Genomic DNA, 20,923 nt, shown 5'->3' with positions numbered 1-20,923 from the left:
AGAAGCGGACCTGCTAAGATGGCGGCTCCCACAGAAGAGAGTAATGTTGCGGAGGATTTTAAGAAGCCGATTTTGCCCCCTCCGTTGCCTCTTTCTCTAGCTCGAGGAAAGGCAGCTGAGCGGGAGGCTCCTAAGCGCCCCCACGGCCCTGAGGTGGGTCCTTGTCCCCTTTTCCTTCCCGAGTATGAGGAGCCGCCGTGGGGAGGTTGCCCCTCCGAAGAGGAATCCTCCTGCTACAGCCTGGAGACGGTAAAAGGCGGCGCGGTGCTGGACCGCGTTAGCTTCGCCGGTCGGAGCCGGCTCCTGGTAGGCCGCGCGCCGGGCTGCGACCTCTCCTTGGCTCATCCGTGCGTGTCGCGGCACCACGCCGTGCTTCAGTGCCGGCCGCCACGGAGCTCCGCGGAAGGGGAAGAAGAGCCCCTGGCCTCGGAGACCCCCGAACCCGGCCTTTATGTCTACGACCTGAATAGCGCCCACGGCACCTTCCTCAACAAAGCGAGGGTCCCTCCCCGCACCTACTGTCGCGTGCGGGTGGGTCACGTCTTGCGTTTCGGGGGCAGCAGCCGCCTCTTCATCTTGCAGGTGAGTGAAGTGCAGAAACTGCACAACATCTGGGCAACAGGAATCTATGCAGGTAACTCAAATATTGTTCCTTCTTATTAAAGGGGGGGGGGATGTATCCAGGGGAAATATTGCCCAGGATTTGATAGCTGTTCCTAAATTTATCCCTGTAAACTAGTCTTTTTGGTTCTAGAAGCAGTTCGGAGGCAGGTTTCCATGTCTGTATTATTTTGAAATTGATGCTTTGCCATTTTTTGTTTATATGAGCTACGTTTTTTTCTTCTGCATTTATTTTGCCTTTATGATGTGTGACTTCCAAAGGTAATAAGGTATTTGACATTTGATTCTATCCATGCCCAATATTGGGATGTAATATAGATGTCTTTTGCTTTGGGGAGGAGGGGTTGGTTTTTGCTTTTGTTTTGTTCCGGTGCCTTCAAGTCAGTGTTGACTCCTGGCAACTTCCTGGACAAGCTCCTGCAGTTTTCTTGGCAAAGTATTTTGGTTTGCCATTGCCTGCTTATTAGGGCTGAGAGAGAATGACTGGCCCAAGTCACCCAATTGGCTTTGTGCTTAAGGGAGGACAAGCATTCAGAGTTTCCTGCTTTCTAGACTGGTGCCTTCACCACTATACCAGACTGGCTTTTTATAGTATCTGTACTATCAGGCAATTGGAAGAACTCTCCAATAAACAATTTGGTTTCAGAAAAAAACTATCCTGTAATCTGCAACTCTTACACTGCAAAAACATATGGGCGACACAACTCGACCAGGGCAAAGCAATAGACGCAATCTACATAGACTTCTGTAAAGCCTTTGATTCAGTGGTACACGACAAACTACTCCTAAAAATAAAATCCTATGGTATCTCTGGACAACTGAATAACTGGATAGAAGCATTCCTGTCAAACAGACAACAAATGGTCAAAATCGGGAGCGTCCTATCAAATCCAGTACCTGTCAATAGTGGTGTCCCCCAGGGCAGTGTTCTAGGACCAACTCTCTTCATACTCTACATAAACGACCTCTGTGATCATATTAAGAGCAATTGCGTTCTCTTCGCTGATGATGTAAAGCTGTTCAATACCACAGACAATACTGCTACCCTACAAAAAGATCTTGACTATGTATCTGAATGGTCAAACAAATGGCAACTTCAAATCTCAACAAATAAATGCTCTGTCTTACATATTGGCAAAAAAATCAGAAAATAAAATACAAGCTGAATAGTCAAGATCTTGTTGATGACCCAAGCTCTGTAAAGGACCTTGGAATACTCACCTCTAATGATCTAAGTGCTAGAGCCCACTGCAACTACATAGCCAAAAAGGCATTAAGAGTTGTTAACCTAATCCTCACGTAGCTTTTTCTCTGGTAATATCACACTACTAACCAGAGCATACAAAACATTTGCTAGACCAATACTCGAATACAGTTCATCAGTCTGGAACCCTCATTACGTATCTGATATTAGCACAATTGAGAAAGTCCAGAAATATTTCACAAGAAGAGTTCTCCACTCTTCTACTCGTTGTAGAATACCTTATGCCACCAGACTTGAAATTCTAGAACTAGAAAACCTTGAATTACGCCGTCTTCGGTCTGACTTAAGCATGGTATATAAAATCATACATTGCAATGTCCTACCTGTCAATGAATACTTCAGCTTCAACCATAACAACACAAGAGCACACAATAGATACAAACTCAAAGTAAACCGCACCAAACTTGATTGCAGGAAATACGACTTCAGCAATAGAGTGGTCAATGTCTGGAATACTCTACCCGACTCTGTAGTCTCTTCCCCAAACCCCAAAAACTTTAACCTTAGACTGTCTACTATTGACCTCACCCCTTTCCTAAGAGGTCTGTAGGGGGCGTGCATAAGCGCACCAACGTGCCTACCGTCCCTGTCCTATTGTTTCTCTTATTCTTTTATTTTTCTTATATGTACCCATTTCATGTATTCACAACTATGTATACACTTATACTTATTATCTTGTAAACAATTGGCAAATCAAATCAAATAAATAAATAAATAAATAAATAAATAAATAAATAAATAAATAAATAAGCAAAATAAGAAATACCAAAGTGGTTGTCTATGTTGTGGGTTGTGGAACATACAGTACAGTATATTATATGCAATACAGAATATAGTACAGTATATTCAGTACATTACAGTGTATTACAATAGATTTTATATTTTGAAGAGTGCCTATTTTCCTTGAAGATTTGTATTGAATATGAGAAATGGCTAGATAGGTTTTTTTATTACATATTTTTAAAGAAAATCAAAACATGGAAAGCTGATGGCAGAAAAAGACCTAGTGATTCATTGAATCTGCCCTTTGAGTTTGTTTGTTTTTTCAATTTATGAGTTTATTATTTTTAATTATTTTAGATTTCACTTATTTTTATATTTTGGGAGGAGATCCAAGTCTTGTGCTATTATACATAAATATACAGTTTAAACAGTGCAAAATCCTCTCGTGAGCAATGTCAAAAAGCAGAAAATATGGAAAGATTACATTTTTAATGTTAGAATGAATATGCTGATTGAATATGCTATTTGCATGTTACAAAGCTCATTTGATAGTTTTCATTATTCTCATTTTCAATTTGTATCAGACTTTTTCCAGTGTTGCAACCACATTTGTTTTCACTGCCTTAAGAAAATGTTGTGGAAACTTTAGAATGAATGTGGGTAATTAGAATAAATAAGATGCTGTTTTTTCTGGTGTTATCCTGGCCAGATTTATTTATTTGTGGGTGGGTGGGTATTCTTAGCATATAGTTTTTAAGAGTAGCACAGTGGTTAGAATGCAGTACTGCATCTAATTCTGCTGATTGCCGGCTGCCAGTTTGGTAGTTTGAGTCTCACCTGCTCAAGATTGACTCAGACTTCCATCCTTCCAAGGTCAGTAAAATGAGGACCCAGATTGTTGGGGGCAATATGCTGTCTCTGTAAACTGCTTAGAGAGGGCTGGAAAGCACTGTGAAATGGTATATAAGTGCTAATGCTATTGCTATTTTAAATTCATAACTTTAATCTCCAGGGCCCAGAGGAGGATCAAGAGCCGGAATCAGAACTTACTGTAACACAGTTGAAAGAACTGCGTAAGCAGCAACAGGCCAAGTTAGAAAAAACAATGCTGGGTGACGATTCTGATGAGGAACAAAAGGAAATTGAAATAAAGAAAAGTGAAAATAGTCGGAATGATTTAAGCTGTTCCTGGGGAATGGGTAAGATTATATAATATTTTGTTTCCAGAATCTTCAATGATATGTTTTCATAGAACTTATTTTGCATTGATTTGCTGTGTCACTTTGCAGGTGCAATTTGCTTCTGGCTTTAGACCTATTTACCACTTTCCTCAGCCATATTCTACTTTAAGTTCTTTTACAAATTCTTTGTATGAAATGTTGTGATTGAAATAATCTAATATAGGCTGTGTTTACCAGTAATGTGCTAAGAGAAAATGTCTAGATACATGCATTATATTTAGTTCTAGGGAAATGATCCAGGCATGTATGAGCAAGTGCTTTATATTCAGAGAATCCACATTTATATCTCCGGTTTGTTGTCATCTTTATATTTCGCAATATTCTAAATCATCCACTGAAGCAAAAAGTTAATATTAAATCTATTTAAAATTATCGTACTAGATGTAAATTGAGCATATCATAGATTGTATGCAGTCAATTAAGTAACATTTCTTTATCAAGGCTTATAATGGATTTCACTTGATGATCTGTAGAAACCATGCTAAGAAGAAAATGGACCATTTAAGATAGATAAATTTGTTAAGTTACTCATATTTCAGGCTTCATATGTAAGCTAAGATTATACCATCTTATCTTCCAAATATAAATTATTATTGTAACAAAAATCTATTGTAAAGAGATGTATTTTTTCTAAAATAGATTTACTTAGATAAATTTGTTATGTTCAAATATTTATAAATTTATTTGACTGAATTTATTTGAAATACTTTTCTAAAACTTTACTGGGTCAAGTACTTGAGTCATCTGTCCTTGAAGTAAATTCTCTTCTCTGGAGCCCTATGGTGATAGATCATTCAATTTGTAATGGCAAAATTTTGGGAAATCTGAAACTGATCTTGTGTCTTTCCATTAAACCCAGTACAGGAGTGAAAGGTGTTTTTTTTTTTAACTCATAATAAAAAATACTGTTTTTCTTTTTCTTCTGGAGATGTTTTACAATGTTAAAAAGTACTGTAGGTGCTTGTGTACTATAAACAAAGTAATCAGTAATGTGCTAAGAGAAAAGTTTCTTTATTTACACCTCATTAATTAACTAAAGGAAAGAAGAGACTAGGAATAAAAGATGATCTCACAATGGAGAAATTTCAACAATGGGATCATTAAACCCTTGTAATAGAATTAATACTTTTTAATTATCTAAATGAATTATATTTGAAATAGTTTGTGAAATGATATCAATAAATATTTTAGATGGCTACAGCAGGGAGGAAGAGAAAGCAAACTTTCCAAATTAAAATAACTAAAGTTGAGCAGTAAAGTGGCAAATATGGTTCTGTGAAAGCAACTGCATTCACACGCTGAAAGCAACTGCATTCACACACTGAAGCAAACACTCCTAATAGTTGATGACCCATAACAAAATGTTCTCAGGGTTATGAAAAGCAACTTTTTCATAGTTGGAAAAAGCAATGCATAATAAATCAGATACTATGTAAGGAATTATTAAGAAAGTGAATCGATAACAAAATTGTCAATGTTATAATGCAGTCAGTCCCTGATGCTGACTACATAAAAAGGTAAATGTAAAGGTTCCCCTTGCTCATACTATTGTGCAAAAATATTACTGGTAAACACATTAAGAAGAAAAGTTTTTACAATGAAAACCTCTTACAATGAAAACCTTTTAGATGCTGAAAACGCCAGCTGGATCAATTTTCTATGACTAATATGTTACAACATTCAGCCCATGAAAAATATCAAGTAATATGATTTACACAGGGTCAGAGAAAAGTTATTATTCCCCTTTCTTGTCCTGGAACACAACATCCTTAAATGAAGCTATATGATGGGAATAAAAGTACTACTTTACAACATACATATTTAATATTTGGAATTTGTTTCTGGAAAATATGACTGATTATCAACATGGGACTAGATAAATGTATGAAATGAAAAGTTGCAGTGGTTACGAATCATGGCAATAATTTCTCCTATGTTGAAAGCAATATATTTCTGAAAATTTCTGAAGAGCATGTGATGTAGTAGAACACATCTCATTTTTGATTTCTCATAAGCATCTGATTAGCAGTTCTGAGAATAAATTGGTAGCCATGCGAGGTTAGGTCAAGTTTAATGTTCTTATTATCTTGTGAGTCATCTCTGATGCCTAATGCTACCTGCATTTATTTTTCAGGGGAAGATGCAGAGGAAGAAGAGGGTGAAGAAAATCCAATTGCTATTGAGTTTCAAGAGGATCAAGAAGCCTTTTATTTGAAAGATCCCAAAAAAGCATTGCAAGGGTTTTTTGATAGAGAAGGTGTGTCAAACTTGACAAATTTATAGTGGGAAAATCCCAGAACTGATTTCATTCTGCTTTGCCTAGATGGATCTTTCAATAAAGCTACTTTATTGAAACACAATAACTACAGAACCAGTGACATATGTTGAATCTCTATAGGCTAGTAGAGTTGAAAAGGGTCTTACAGGTCATCTGATCCAGCCTCATTGCTTAGTGCAAGATCTTCTAAAGCATTTCAGACAACACACTATCCATCCTCTGTTGGAAGCCTGCCTCTCCCCCCTCCCACTTGAAGGGAAACAAGGCTGAGTTTTTAAATCCCCAAATTCTTCTGTTTTTTTTTTTCTTTTAACTAGCCTGAGAAATAAATTGTTTCCACTGTTTAATATAATAGTTTAATATAATATAATAGCCACACTTACATGTACTTGCTGTTATTAACTTCTTTTTAGAAGCAATTATTATGAAATGTATTGCAGTTGTCTAATTAGATTGTTAGGAAATTTAATAGTAATCAAGTTTGTGGTTGTCAAGAAATGATGCAGCTGATTAATTAACAAGTTGTATGAAGGTACACTAACAATCTAAGAGCAAGGTTGAATTAAGGAACACTTTTTGTGAAAGCATATGGAGCTCCCCAAAGCTGCATTTCTACTTACTTAAAAACATGTCATTAGTATTATAGCAGATCATGTTTTCGGTCATTTGCCAAATAATGTCACATCCAGCATTACTTGATACAGATATCTGTGTGGACCAAATTAGTAAAGTGGGTGTCATCTGCATATTGGTGATACTGAAGACCTAAGGAGCAAATGAGAGCAAGAAGAAATTGCTTGCATAGTGTTAGATGTATTAATTGATAAACGAATCCAGATTAAAATTAATTTCAGGTGAAATTTTATGCAGAGCAAGTGGCATTTAACAACCATCTAACTACTAAAAGACTTCAAATGATTAATGTTTCCATCAATTTGGAAGTTCCAATATGATTTTATCCATTTAATTAAATTAACAAGTTTACAACAGTAATAAAATATTGATTAATATAAACATTAAAATGCTGTCTTTAAAAATCAGTAATTTGATTCCCTTTTCCCTTTTTATCTAGGTGAAGAATTGGAATATGAATTTGATTCGCATGGAACAGGCACATGGCTTTGTAGGGTGAAGTATGTATGTATGTTATGCAGCAATTTTGTGTATATTCATTCAATTAGGCTGCAAAAGATTTTATGTCTTATTTCTAAATATGGATTGATATCTAATACTGGTTTTGGGGGGCAGGTGTGGGGGTTGGTAGTTTATTTTGTTTGTTTTCTGGCTGGTGTTAATTGGTTGGGGGGGTCCTATTTTTTTTTTCATTTGTCTATTACATCTATGCCACTGAGATTTTTATTAGTATATCTAGAATGGAAAGCTAATATGAAATAATTAAACACCTTACCTTTAAAATAACAGGAAAACACTTTGCTTACACCAAATTTAAAATGTTTGATTTAAAAACAAATCAAAGGGCTTGACTGAATTGTTGGTTTTGCTTTATACTTTCACCCCATTAAATTGGATAGGTTGCCTATAGATGATGCCTCAGGGAAACAGCTTGTGGCAGAAGCTATTCATTCAGGGAAGAAAAAAGAAGCAATGATCCAGTGTTCATTGGAAGCCTGCAGAATATTGGATGCTAGGGGTGTGTTGCGACAAGAGGCAGGTAAGTTATGTGGCCAGATTTTTTTCTCAGCAGAAATCTTCATGAAGCTGTCTCGTTATCAAGAACTTAAATTTATGCCTATAGTACTTGCATTATGATTAAATGTAGTTTACTTTGGAGTCTTGGTGCTCTTTGAGCATCATTGTTTTCTTGCGGACATAACATCATCAGTCTGAATGTAGTTACTGTTTAAAAAGGTTTTTTACCTCACCATTTGATAAGAAGCTCTAAACGAGGTTTGATAGAAAAATAAGCCTTCTGCGTCACTAATTGCAGTTTAAATATGGATATTGTAGTAAATGAAATAGGAAAATAATCCTTGAATCAGCTCTTTTGTTACCTGTACAATATTTTATTTCTTCATATAATCACCACATTTGCCAGCAAAGGACAAGCTTTTTAAAACTTTGTTTTTTCAGCAAGGTCCTGACAGTTGTTTGCTTCTTGGGTGACTTGTATTAACACAGCCATTGCCATAAACGTGTGTTCTGTGTGAATTTCAGTTGGAAGGATCCTTCAACAATCAGAAAGTAATTAATGCATAGTGACAAGTGACTGCAAACTTCCATTTCACAAACAATAGCACCACAGCCTTTTTTCATACCATTTTACAGCCTACTGAAGTGGAAAAACAAATGTCAAACAACATGTTGGAATGTGGTTTTTCCAAACTGAGGTGTAGCTCCCTTGAGGATTTATAGACAGATCAGGGAAGATGTGAATAACTTTTTAGTTGCACATTGTAACAATCCTCCTTATTCAAAGTTTCATTGTATTGTTTTCATTGTTCATTGCTGTACATTTTGTTGTTTGGAGGTTTATGGGAGGTGTGTACATTAAATTTACACTAAAAGGAAGTGTGATGACAAAAAGTTTAGGAGCCACTTTTAGAACTTCAAGTATATTAGCACTGCCATCTTTTGGCAATTTACAACATTAGAGTCATTCAATCCTCATAATATATTGCTTATATTTGTTATTTTCCTCACAAATATGTGATCTTATATGGCATGCTTTTTTAAAAAATTGTGTGAAATCATATGATAATATGTGTGGATTACTGACTTCCATTTGCTCATATTTTGTTTCTGTTGTCAATATCTTATTTGCAAATTTATCTGTAGATTATTTGTAAACTATCCAGAGTCATGCAGGTGAGATAGACAGTGTAAAAATTAATAAGTAAATAAAAATATAAATACTTTTTCCCTTAGTGTCCCGGAAAAGAAAAGCAAAAAATTGGGAAGAAGAAGACTTCTACGATAGTGATGATGACATATTCCTTGATCGGACAGGAGTTATTGAACAGAAACGACTCAACAGAATGAAGAAAGCTGGAAAGATAGATGAAAAGCCAGAAACATACGATTCATTGGTAAGAGCAAATTGAGCCAGTGATGCATCCAGCTTTGTTGGCCTTGCTGTTAGAAAAACAAGTGATAAAATTATTTTATTTAAATATCATTCATGCCTAGGGTTGTGACTACATTAGGTGATATTTTTTTTCTTAAGAAAAGTTGTGTAACTTAAGCTACTTTGAATATATGATTATATAAAATTATTTTATTCAAATAACATTCATGCCTCAAAATCTCTTGACTTGCTACAGAATTAAGATATTTAAAACTAAAACCATATTGTCATAAAAGTTGATAGACAAAAGCAGAATTACTAATGAAATTGCTTTAAAAATTGCCTTGGTAAACTAAAACAAAAAAGTTTCTTTTTTTAATTATACAAATACTTTATTAAACAAATTTATACTAATGCAGTAAAATCAAACTTTCCGCTCATTGCAACTTAAGCAAAAGAGTGTTCACTCAATCTGACATCTCAAAATTGTGTAAAATATTCATTCACGGTTGTTACTTTAAAAGTATAATACAAAGTTTCATCTAATTATATATTACAAATCTAATTACATATAGTGTTACTAGCTTCCGTCATACCTTTTTATTTGACTTTATTTTATTAATTTCATGTCTATCTTCTAGCCAACTGTACCAACAATTCCAAATCTCATAATATTCTGATTCCTCTTTGTTCTTAAGTTCCAATGATAGCCTGTCCATTTCTGCACATACCAAAACTTTTTTTATGATCATTAAGTCGGGGGGAGTATTTTCGCATTTCCAATTTTGGGCGAAGGCGAGCCTTGCCACTGTTAACATGTGAAGTATAATATATAATAATTTTTTACTAATTTTTTGTTTTAGAATTGCCAATAGAAATATTTATGGTTTCCATTCAATTTTAACTTTAGTGATTTCTTCAAGCCAATTACTAATTTTCCTCCAATACTTTTTTGCTTTTGGACAGGACCACCACATATGATAGTAGGTGCCCTGCTCATATCCACATTTCCAACAGCTTGCCAAGTTATTAGGAAACATTTTTGGGAGTCTCGCTGGCGGTAGGTGCCAGTGATAAAACATTTTATATAAATTCTCCTTATAAGTTGCAGATAGATTTAATTTATTATTTATTTTCCATAGGTTTTCCCAATCTTCCAAATTTATGCTATGTCCAAAGTTTTTGGCCCAGATTATCACTGTTTCTTTTACGGTTTCTTCCTCCAGTTTATATCTTAACAAATAATTGCACATTTTAGTAATCATTTTTCTATCTGGTCCCTGTAAGATTTTATCCAATTCTTATTGATCTGAATTTATCCTGTATTCTATATCTTTTTTTGTATCTAGATAGTATCTGTATACATGGCCACCAATCTACTTGTATTCCTTGTAACATTAATTCCTGCTTCGATTTTAGTTTCCCTTGTTCATCTAATAACTCTTAATAGCTCACTGTCTTGTTCAAATCTAAAACATTCGGATATATCATAGCTTCCATGGTTGACATCCAGACTGGAATCTTTGTGTAATGGTTTCATTTTAATTTTTCCCATACCCCTAGTAATGTGTCTCTAATTTGATGCCTTTGGAAATACGAATGAGATTTATTTTTCCCTTCCCACACGAATGTGTGCCAACCAATTTGCAGGTCATGTCCTTCTAATATTAACACTCTTTCGTTCTTTAAGTTTACCCAATCTTTGATCCATGTTGTTATTGCGGCCTGATAATAAAGATCCCAATCTGGAAGTCCGAACCCTCCCTTAGCCTTACTATCCTGTAGGAGTTTTAGTTTTACCCGAACCTTTTTCCCTTGACAACTAATTTTTTTTAATCGTTTTGTTTAATTCTTCAAAAAAAGGTTTTTCCTAATTTTATTGGAATTGTTTGGAAAAGATATAATATCTTGGGTAGTATATTTATCTTAATAGTGGCAATTCCTATCAATGATATTTGAAGTTTCCCCCAATTTTACCAAATCTTTTTGTATTTGTTTTAGTAATTTCTTGTAATTACCTGTTTTTATCGATCAACAATTAGCTGTCAACCATATCCCAAGATACTTCAGTTTTTTAAAAAAAGGTTTCATGGTGCCTAAATAGATGCATACATTTGCCTTGTACTTCAGAGCAAAAAGGTTTCATCACTATTTAATGAAAATAATGTGATGGCATCATAATGCATATTTTTCTGTCTTATTTTATGTATTTAGAAAAGCTATTTCCATACAACTTATTCTGAATATCTCAAAATGATTTACAGTAATTATAAAAATGTACAGTAAAAGCAAGAGAAATCAGGACAGCAGAGTAAAAATACATATAGTAAAAAGAAATGTATGGTAAGAGAGATTTAACTGCAGAAGAACAACATAAAAATGAGTTTTGAAAAGAAAGATAAAACAAATCAGCACCGAAGTCTGACTTACTAATGGTATCTTATCTATTTATAGGTTGCAAAACTACATGCAGCTGAGAGAGAACTCTCTGAGATAGCAGAGAAGCTGAAATCTTCAAGGACGAGTAAGACAAGTTTCCATTAAAATTGGGAAAATCTCATAGGAATATAGCATATATGAGTGCAGGCTGTCTTACACAGATTCCTAAGCAGTTAAAACTGGAGTAAAACCTAAATGGCATTAGCCAGATCATGGAAAGTATTGTTTTTACATTGTAAGCTGCCCAGAGTTGCTTTGAAATGAGATTGGCGGCAAATACATTTCTAAATAAATAAATAAAATTGTTTTGAACTCATTCTTCAGTAATACATTTATGCATCATGCAGAGTCAAATTGTAGAATATGGTTGATTAACGTGCAAACATTGAAATAATTTTTATTGCCACCAACGTGTAATAGTATAAGTTTATTTTCATAGACTTAACCGACTCAGCAGTGACCAGAGGAAAAAAGATAATTAACCAGATAAGAAAGATCATTGATTTCATCATGTCATATTTTTTGGTCTCTAGGACCTTTCTAAAGGCTCACAAGGTAGAGGAAGATCTGTTCCATATGTCAAGTGTTTCAACAAAAAGCATGCTTCATGGATCTCACATGGTGAGATTGTTTCATTAATGGGTTGTGGAGCATGCCAGCCCAATCAGATCTTATACAATGGACAGAGATAATTAGAGCTAGATTGTAGAGAATAAGGAAAATGACCTTGATAAATATATGCAAGAACCATTATCTAGGTAAAAGGACTAAGGCACTTTTTAAGTTTAGAATATCAGATAACATTTGTAAGTGACTCAGACTGACACCTTCTTAATTGACTGAAATATGTATAAGAAGGAAGAGAAACTACAACACATTCTTACTTGCACTGCCACACAGTCTTCAAAGGCAGCCCCAGAATAGTCCAGTTAACTTTAGCACAAGTACCGTATTTATCGGCGTATAACACGCACTTTTTTCCCCCTGAAAATAGGGGGCAAATGATGTATGCGTGTTATCGCCGATATAATGTTAAGAAGCCTTCGGTGAATGCTGCTGGGATCGGGGATCAAGGACACAAATGAAAGAAGGGGAGGGAGGAAGCAACGAAGCCTGTCCTTCTCTCTGGGTCAGCTCTCTCAGTCGCTCTCTCGCTCCTCCACCAGCACAGGAAGAAACTGCTTCAAAGAAGCGGGGGGCTTTTCCTGTCGCCTTTCTCCCCCACCCCGTCCGCCCGCCCGCCCGCCCGCAGTGCTCCGTTCTGCCTGCCTGCCTGCCTTCGTTAATGGTTGAATCGGAACAGCTTCGGCTGAGTAAAGAGGCGAATAGTTATTATTCTCAGCGAAGCTGCTCCCAAACAACCAGAAACTAAGGCAGGTAGGCAGGCAGGCAGAATGGGACACTGTGGATTGAAGCGCGCGGGGGGTGGGAGTGGGGGTGAAATTTCCCTCTTAAAATGAAGATGCGTGTTATACGCCTGTGCGTGTTATACGCCGATAAATACGGTAATTATGAATAAGACCCTCTGATCCAGAAGAGGTGCAGTTGTTGCATAAGGTGAATTTGTGTAAAGGCTGTCTTAGCCATAGCTACTAGCGATTCTTCCAGGAATAACTGGAGTCTAGGACAGCTCACATATTTCCCATTGCTTCTGCCTGAGTTGGCATAGCCCCATCCAGAACTAAGGAAGATGATTTCCCAGGCTAAATAGCCTCCAAATCTACACTCATTCACTTTTACTTGGGTTGAGCTGTTTGTCCACATCCAGACTTCCACAGCCTGTATGACAGAATGTTGACCTGCTGCTATACATTAAGTGTGGGCGTTGAATATTTGAAATAATCCTGTTCTCAAAGAAAACTGCAACCCCTGAATCAGGGCAAGTATTCTCTCATTTTCTGAGAGGAAGGTTCTCTTACTGGTGTGAGAATTCTTGGATTTTTGTAACACTTTTTTAAAATTTAAGTAGGATAGTATATAGAAGACAATGCAAATCAAAATACATCAACATTATTGAAGTTAATAATATTGCTTGCTTTTATATATAACTATATATGCATATTTTTACAGATATATATTTTAAATATATATTTTATAAAAAGATATATATTTCAAAATATATTTTAAAATAGAAATAGGATTACAGCACATTTCTTTTGAAAGAAGGTACAATTCTATGGCTGTGAGATTAAGAGATCCATTATTGGGAATCAGTCTTAAATAATTTATCACTTTGTTGTTTCAGTTTTTGTATAAATCAAATTGGAGATGTAGCTAGCCATTATCTTAGCAAGTTTTGTGAAATATAAGCCATAAGATGCTTATTTGCATTAGATTTAAAGTTAAACATGTACTTTACAAAGCATAAAATGTTTGTTTTTACATAGGACAGGTTGGTTTTAGACTTTCCTTTGCTTAAAAAATAGTAATTTTATTAAATAAATCAATATTGTTTTAATCTTTAAATGAAAAGGAGAAGGGAGAACATTACCACAAAAACTGTTATAAGAATAATTGGATACAACAATGCATTGAAACGCTAAGCTTTTGCAGATATTCTCTGTATTATCTATTTATTTACAAATATGTTTGAATCTGTCACATATATGTTTTAATATATAATTTCCCATAGCACAGTCCCATTCAGCAACTCAGGATTCACTGGATGAATTCATGACAGAAATCAAGTCAGGCTGTTCCGTAGACAGTGTGACACGTAAAAAACTTCATTTGAGAACCTTTGAGCTGAGGAAGGAACAGCAGCGATTGAAAGGATTAATTAAGATTGTTACCCCTGCATCCATGCCAGAGCTGAAGTCCCAGTGAGTCTGATTACAGAGCACTAATCACTTTGACTTTTCCTTTTATTTTAAATGTGTAATGTAATATACTGTACTTTAACCATTCAGTGCGCTTATAATAGAACACAGGTTATATTTGAACTTAAAATATTCTGGCTTTAATTTAAATTATGGTTTGAATTAATTGTGGGTGGTGTGGGCACCATTGTAATATGTAATAATCCCTGAGCAATTGCAAGAGACACACAAGTTCATGCTTGATATAATAAATTCACTGTTGTGTGAACTGGGCTTGATTGGCTGCATTGGGTTCCTATCAGTCATATAAACCTGTACTGCATGAAGTCAGCCCAAGTAGAGTTATGTAGGTTATTCGTATGAGTAAACTTCGTCCTTCAATATCTTTAATTTTATATATATATATATATTATTTTTTAAAATTTATTTATTTTCCATAGGCTTCAGAGTCAAGATCTGGAATCTCAAAATAAGCCCAAAAAGCTAACTTTACCCCTATTTGGTGCCATGAAAGGGGGAAGCAAATTCAGACTAAAAACAGGGACCGTAGGGGTAAGTAAGAAGAAGAAAAGGCAGTGGCTTTTAATTTTACTCTGTAAAACTTTTCCAAGTACACAATACTGTGACAGTATAGGAAAAAGCTGCTGCTGGGTTTCAGAATTTGCATCTGACATGTTTATTATAGGAACTATATATTTTCTGAAATAAACATTAGATCATTAACCTCTTATTCTTAGACATACATATAAAGTCAGTTTTTAATGCACCTTTTCCAATTTTCCTTATTTGTCAATGTCAGTTGAAAAACAACCTTTACTGTAATTTATGTTTACAATATAGAAGCTGCCCATGAAACGTCCAGATATACCAGTAAACCTATTAAAGATGAAAGATGAGGAGCCAGAAGAGGAGGAAGAAGAGGAGGAGGAGGAGGAGGAAGATGATGTGAACAACAGTGTAAATCAAAGCTCACAGAACACAAAGATTGAAATGGTTAAAGAAGGGAATCTCTCCAGTTCTTCTTCAGCCAGAAGGCAAAGTATGGAATTCTTTAATGATAATTATTTATACTGTTTTTTAAATATTCTTTCAACTTGCACATATTTTAATTAGTTGGAACTTAATAAAGTGAATAAGAAGATTTAGTCATTTTATTAGCAATTTTATTTAGTTCTGGTTTCCTTAATACAGTAAATTTTCAATTTTAATGGGCTAATAGGGTAGAAAGGATGTTCAGGAAAATGTTCAAAACACATGAGGTACATCTGCTTTCCTCTTCTGTGGTCACAATCAGAGGGAGCTATAAAGACAAAGTTGGTGACACCCATTGCACAGGTGGCAGCACTGGAGAGTGACTACATTGTGAAGTGATTGCACCCATGCAGTGCCTGGCCCATTGGGGCACATCTCACTGGGCTGCCATCTTCCATGTGTATTAGCCAACATTTCCATTATCTAAGTCTCTTTTCAGCAAAGTCCATTATTTCTCAATATTTAGCTCCATCAGCTCCAACATTTGGTACAGTGTTAAATGGACTAAGAATTCTTATTGAGCACTACACAGTGCAGTGGCTATGTGAAAGATGCACAGTTCTCATATTGCCCAGAATATTTTTAATTTTTAATTTTATATTCTGTATCATCAACCCAATGTAGTTACAAAATAGCATAATTATAAATTTAATACAAAAGCATTACCTAATAGTGGTATAAAACCTCTATTTTTAAGGAATGAAAAAGTGTAGAAGTTACTATTTCTATTCCTAATTAACTAAATTTCTGGGGTATATTTATATTTTTATAGGACTTAACTGTCAGTCTGAGTCTTCAAGCAAGCATACAAGCCCATTAGCTCATAATTCCCCAGTGAATGAATTGCAGATAAAACTAGAAGGTAAGCTGTTTTTTATCCAGCTTTGTTTCTGAACAATCTATGGGTTATGAATACCAGGACAAAATTATAATTTCACTGATACTGAAACAAGTTATATTTCACAACTGGTGAGACAAATAGTTGTTGGCTCTTAAGAAGGTCACTTTTTTCTAGTTCAAAATGAAGGAAAGTATTTTAAACAATATTTTGCATTCAATGACTGCAAAATTGAGAATGAAAATAAATGGAATAGCTTCCAGTCCGTAGGCCTGGGCTGAACTTTCAGCCTCTCCAGATGTCTGATGCATATCAATCTCAGCCATTTGAAGATGTTTCCCAGTGACCTGAGGGGCTGTCAGAAAAATTCAGGTGCCTCAAACCAGTCATCCTGAGCCTTGCTGAAAATTTTACTCACTCTGCAAATCCAGAGAGATCTTGGAGCTTTGAATGTTCAGCTGATTTCTATAAAAGTTCAGTTCTTGTAAAAGCATTAATTTAGAAACTTGAGCCTTTTCAGAAGAATGAAGAGAGAAAAAAAACAATAGTAAATGGTGCTTTAGTGTTGGACATTTCCAGTAGGAGTGGAATACATATATAGGTGAAGAACTACTTTACCTTTTTTATATAAAACCTAACAGAAGAATAATTATCAGTGATAGTACCATTTTAAAAAATACACGTATAACAGCAATTGAAACAAAATAAATTTAGAGGAAGAAACGTTGGAAAATATATTTCAAACAAAGTATTAGAAATGTTAATACTTCACCTAAGATATATTACAAAGGCAGCGTGACAGTCCCACTGATATAAACTTTTCTGCAATATCAGCACTCTTTGTTTTGTCAGATGAGACACAGTGCTTTATTTTAACAACTGTGTCTTGAAAGGATTTATTTACTTTGAAAATAACCAAAAAATTAAGAACTGGTGTTATAAACTTCATTTTTCTAACTGTTTATTTTACTAGCATCTGAGATGCCAGCAGAAAAACCAAAGAATCAGAAAGTTAGCAGTAAACCTAAGGTGAGTTGGAAGATCAAAACTTTTTGTTTGTTTGTTTGTTTGTTTCATAGATTTATATAGCGGTCCAACTTACAGCATTAAAATATTTTTTTAAAAAAAACATTTAAAATATAAAAAGCACAGCAGTTGAGAATCACAAAAAACAACAGCAATCAACATAACCAGGAGACTACCTGCAGTTTGAATTGTATCTGGAAGTATTCTATTCGCCAGTGCAAATCACGGTACTCTATGTGCCAAAAAAAAATAGACAGCACAAATTGCCCCACCACCCCATTATACACTAGCTGCAAAAGCACTTCAAATGGAGGCTCTTGTAGAGCACATTGCAGTAGCCCAGTCTAGAAGTCACGAGGCATGACTTCAATCCAGTGCACAACCAGTGCATAACCCAGAGCTGGGTAAAAGCCCTCATAGCCTCTGTTGTCACTGTTCCTTGAACAAGATTTGTGAGTCCCAGATTGCAAACCAGTTTGGTCTGAAGCAGTGCAATCCAATCCAGATAATCATGATTATAATTATGGGTAACAGATGCTTAATACTCTTTACATATTTAGGGGTGGGATTGATGGGGAGAGATGTTCCCTTATGAATTAGAAGAAGAATTACTTGATAAGGAATTTGAATACAATTGTCTCCTTGTCTCAGCCTGATCCTGTAGCGTATTGCTCTTGGAGGGACAACTTTTATACTTGTCAAAAGGAGATACTTCTTGATATATTGGGAATAGTAGTTTTCCTCACAAGTATTACAACAGTTTATATAAAAGAATTATAATTCAAATACTTCGTTTGCATTGAACCAGCAATGATTAAAATATCTCACCTAATCATAGTGCAGTAGAGCTAATGATAGAGAAATTATGTGCAGCTATTTTACCATCTGCTGTCAATCTTACTCTACAAATATGCTGTAGTGCTTAACTGAATGTTAGCCAGTACTGCATTAGTCAGGAGATACTGCATTTTTTTTCTCCTTCACAAAGCAAAAATCGACTAAAAATAAAACTATATAACAATGTGATGTCTGTCCACAAATTACCTTATTTGAAATGTCTTGAGAGAAATTTTGTATTCTTTTCCTGGAATCTTCCAGTAGAAACAATTATTTAAACAATTGTTAGTGTTTTCCTCAATTTAAATCCCAATTTTAAAAACCCTACATATTATTTAGATTTTTCCTCATTTGGTACAAAATCCCTCACAGTAAAGCAAGTCTCGGAGTACAGTCTGACAAAATAGTACTTTGCCCACAAATCATAATTGGAAATGAATTCTAGGCAGAGGTGGTATTCAGCAGGTTGACCACTTCTGGAGAACCGGTAGCAGAAATTTTGAGTAGTTCGGAGAACTGGCAAATACCACCTCTGACTGGAGATTTTACAATATCCTTCCCCTGCCACGCCCACCAAGCCACGCCCACAGAACCAGTAGTAAAAAAAAATTAATCCCACCACTGATTCTAGGTGTGTGATGGCTGGCCAAATATATGACTTTGATACTCCAGTTTACATTTTGGCTTCAGGCTCACTCATTCTCAATCTCAGCAATTTTAAAATATGTAGACTTCAGCTCTCACAGCTGGATGGGGAATTCTGGGAGTTGAAGTCCAACATCTTAAAATTTTTGAGATTGAGAAACACTGCTTTAGAATATACAAGTTATATTCAATCTATTATTCTCCCCCTCCTTCCCCAAATCCAACTGGTTACACAGCCAGCTAGCAACATTCCACTACCTCTGTCTTATTTTGCTACTGCCAAATATTCAAGACTTGAATTCATCTCTCTATACAGGGCAGAGTGCTTTGAGGTGGGGGGGAGGGGTAGGTTTGTTACTGTACTTTCTTTTAAACCTTGGAATCAACTGCTTTACAAAGAGATGGGAATCATTGTAAATAGCTGTGTTAACCAGTAACAAGAATTTAAATTATGCAGAATAATTATATTAGCAAAATTTAACATTTAATAGATTTATTCTATTGATTTGTTTAATCAGCACTAAATTTAAATTTTGCCTCCCGCTCATTTTAAAAATGAGATTCTGAACCTTTTTGTAGCATAATCCCTGGTGTGCCCACGGAGCAATGAATGTTGTACATACTGGCATATGTTTACAAAAAGTAAATTACTTTCTGTCCTACAGATTCAGCATTCATCATCCTCAAACTATCCAGAAGATGATCCAGATTACTGTGTATGGGTACCACCTGAAGGTAAAGGGGCACTCAGAGTAATTGTGGAACATGAGCTGCTGACAAAATGTAGTTTACATATGACCAAAGAAAACTTAGAGACAGGTGTTCTAGTTCCATTTAATCACAAAGTAAACTGGCTAACCAAAGTGAACTAACTAACTCTTATCAACCCTGTAGAGGAGGCAGTGGCAAACTAATTCTTCAATCTTGCCATGAAAACTGCAGGGACTTATCCAGACAGTTGCCAGTAGCAAGACAGACTCAAAGATACACATACACATACAGAAAAATCCTAACTTATTTGAACTATAGAATAAACAATATACAATCAGAATGGTGCGGGGGGGCTTATGCTATAGATTCCTATTTGATCTTCAGAATGGAATTATGTAAAGTATTGACAAATCAGTGTTCCATCTCTGAATATAATAGGATGAAGTGGATTTTGGTAATCACACACTGTTATAAGAAGTGTACATACATACACATATTTATTAGGTTTCCTAGCTCCATTTCTCAAAATGGCAAATAGCCTGCAAGTTCTACATATACCTTTTGTGTTTCTAACCTATCAATTTCTAATCAATCAATTTGCTAAAAACATTTTATCCTACTCATTAAAAAAATATTCCCTGGATTTAAAGCTAAAAGTATATAAAAAATAAAATATTGAACAAACTTAAAAAGCCATTGAGGTAAAATCATTGAAACAACAGTAATGCAAATTATTTTTTAAAACACTACAGCAAAAAAATATGTTAACTGTAAAAATATTATTTTCTTTTCTCTCTGTTGAGCAGGTCAAAGTGGTGATGGCCGAACCCATCTGAATGCTAAATATGGCTACTAAATTACCCTGAAAAGTAAAGAAGTATGGCACAGCAAGTGATAACTGGTACAATATGCCATTGAAATGACAAGCAACAATTTTTTCTTCATTTTCTTAAACACTGTTTAATGATTCCTGATCCTTACTTAAGGATGTTTTTCCCTAGAAGTGAATGTGTGTATAATGTTCATCCTAATGTATATAGTGGTGATAATTAAGAATTTACAGGTAACGTAGATATAGCAATGTTGGTTTTATAAAAACTTTTTTTTAAAATGCTTGTTTTTATTTCTTTAACATTATTTCTTGATGTAAAAGCAGTAAAGGAATTAGTAAATTATTTCTTGATGTAAAGAGGTAAAGGAATTAGTTTTAGATTTCTATTTAGTCAATATGTATGCTAAGGGCTACTTCAAATACTTTGATGATTGGGTTGATTATCAAAATGTTTTCTGCCTGTCCATGTACAAGTATACATTTCCACAAAATACAGTTGCCAATTGCCCTCTCCAGGTGGAGCTGCTGAAACTTAGGCTAATTTTTATCCTTCCTTTCTGTTGCAGTCTTTTCTGTAAAGGTTCTTTGTTAT

General features: G+C 35.1%; 1 protein-coding gene across 1 annotated transcript; it reads left to right on the top strand.

The window, feature by feature from the left end:
* The first annotated feature begins 4 nt into the window (after positions 1-4).
* Positions 5-20,603, top strand: SLC4A1AP (solute carrier family 4 member 1 adaptor protein). Its single transcript, XM_026681507.2, has 14 exons — positions 5-582; positions 3,621-3,807; positions 5,984-6,106; positions 7,200-7,260; positions 7,660-7,799; positions 9,014-9,174; positions 11,607-11,676; positions 14,224-14,413; positions 14,851-14,962; positions 15,251-15,449; positions 16,215-16,304; positions 17,254-17,309; positions 19,454-19,523; positions 20,306-20,603. The coding sequence occupies exons 1-14, from the start codon at positions 19-21 to the stop codon at positions 20,353-20,355; spliced, it is 2,073 nt and encodes a 690-aa protein (XP_026537292.2). The 5' UTR covers positions 5-18; the 3' UTR covers positions 20,356-20,603.
* The last annotated feature ends 320 nt before the right edge of the window (positions 20,604-20,923 follow it).

The sequence above is a fragment of the Notechis scutatus genome, chromosome 1 (assembly GCF_049901735.1).
Source record: "Notechis scutatus isolate UNSWTSFEM ecotype Mainland chromosome 1, rNotScu1.2, whole genome shotgun sequence".
NCBI classification, from domain to species: Eukaryota; Metazoa; Chordata; class Lepidosauria; order Squamata; family Elapidae; genus Notechis; species Notechis scutatus.
This window is presented reverse-complemented; position numbering and strand designations above follow the sequence as displayed.

Bases quoted from the DNA above. Each gene is read 5' to 3' on its own strand.
- SLC4A1AP (XM_026681507.2), top strand. From the start codon at position 19: ATGGCGGCTCCCACAGAAGAGAGTAATGTTGCGGAGGATTTTAAGAAG. The intron at 14,963-15,250 runs GTAAGTAAGAAG...TTTACAATATAG, and splicing joins TAAAAACAGGGACCGTAGGG to AAGCTGCCCATGAAACGTCC. The intron at 19,524-20,305 runs GTAAAGGGGCAC...TCTGTTGAGCAG, and splicing joins TGTATGGGTACCACCTGAAG to GTCAAAGTGGTGATGGCCGA.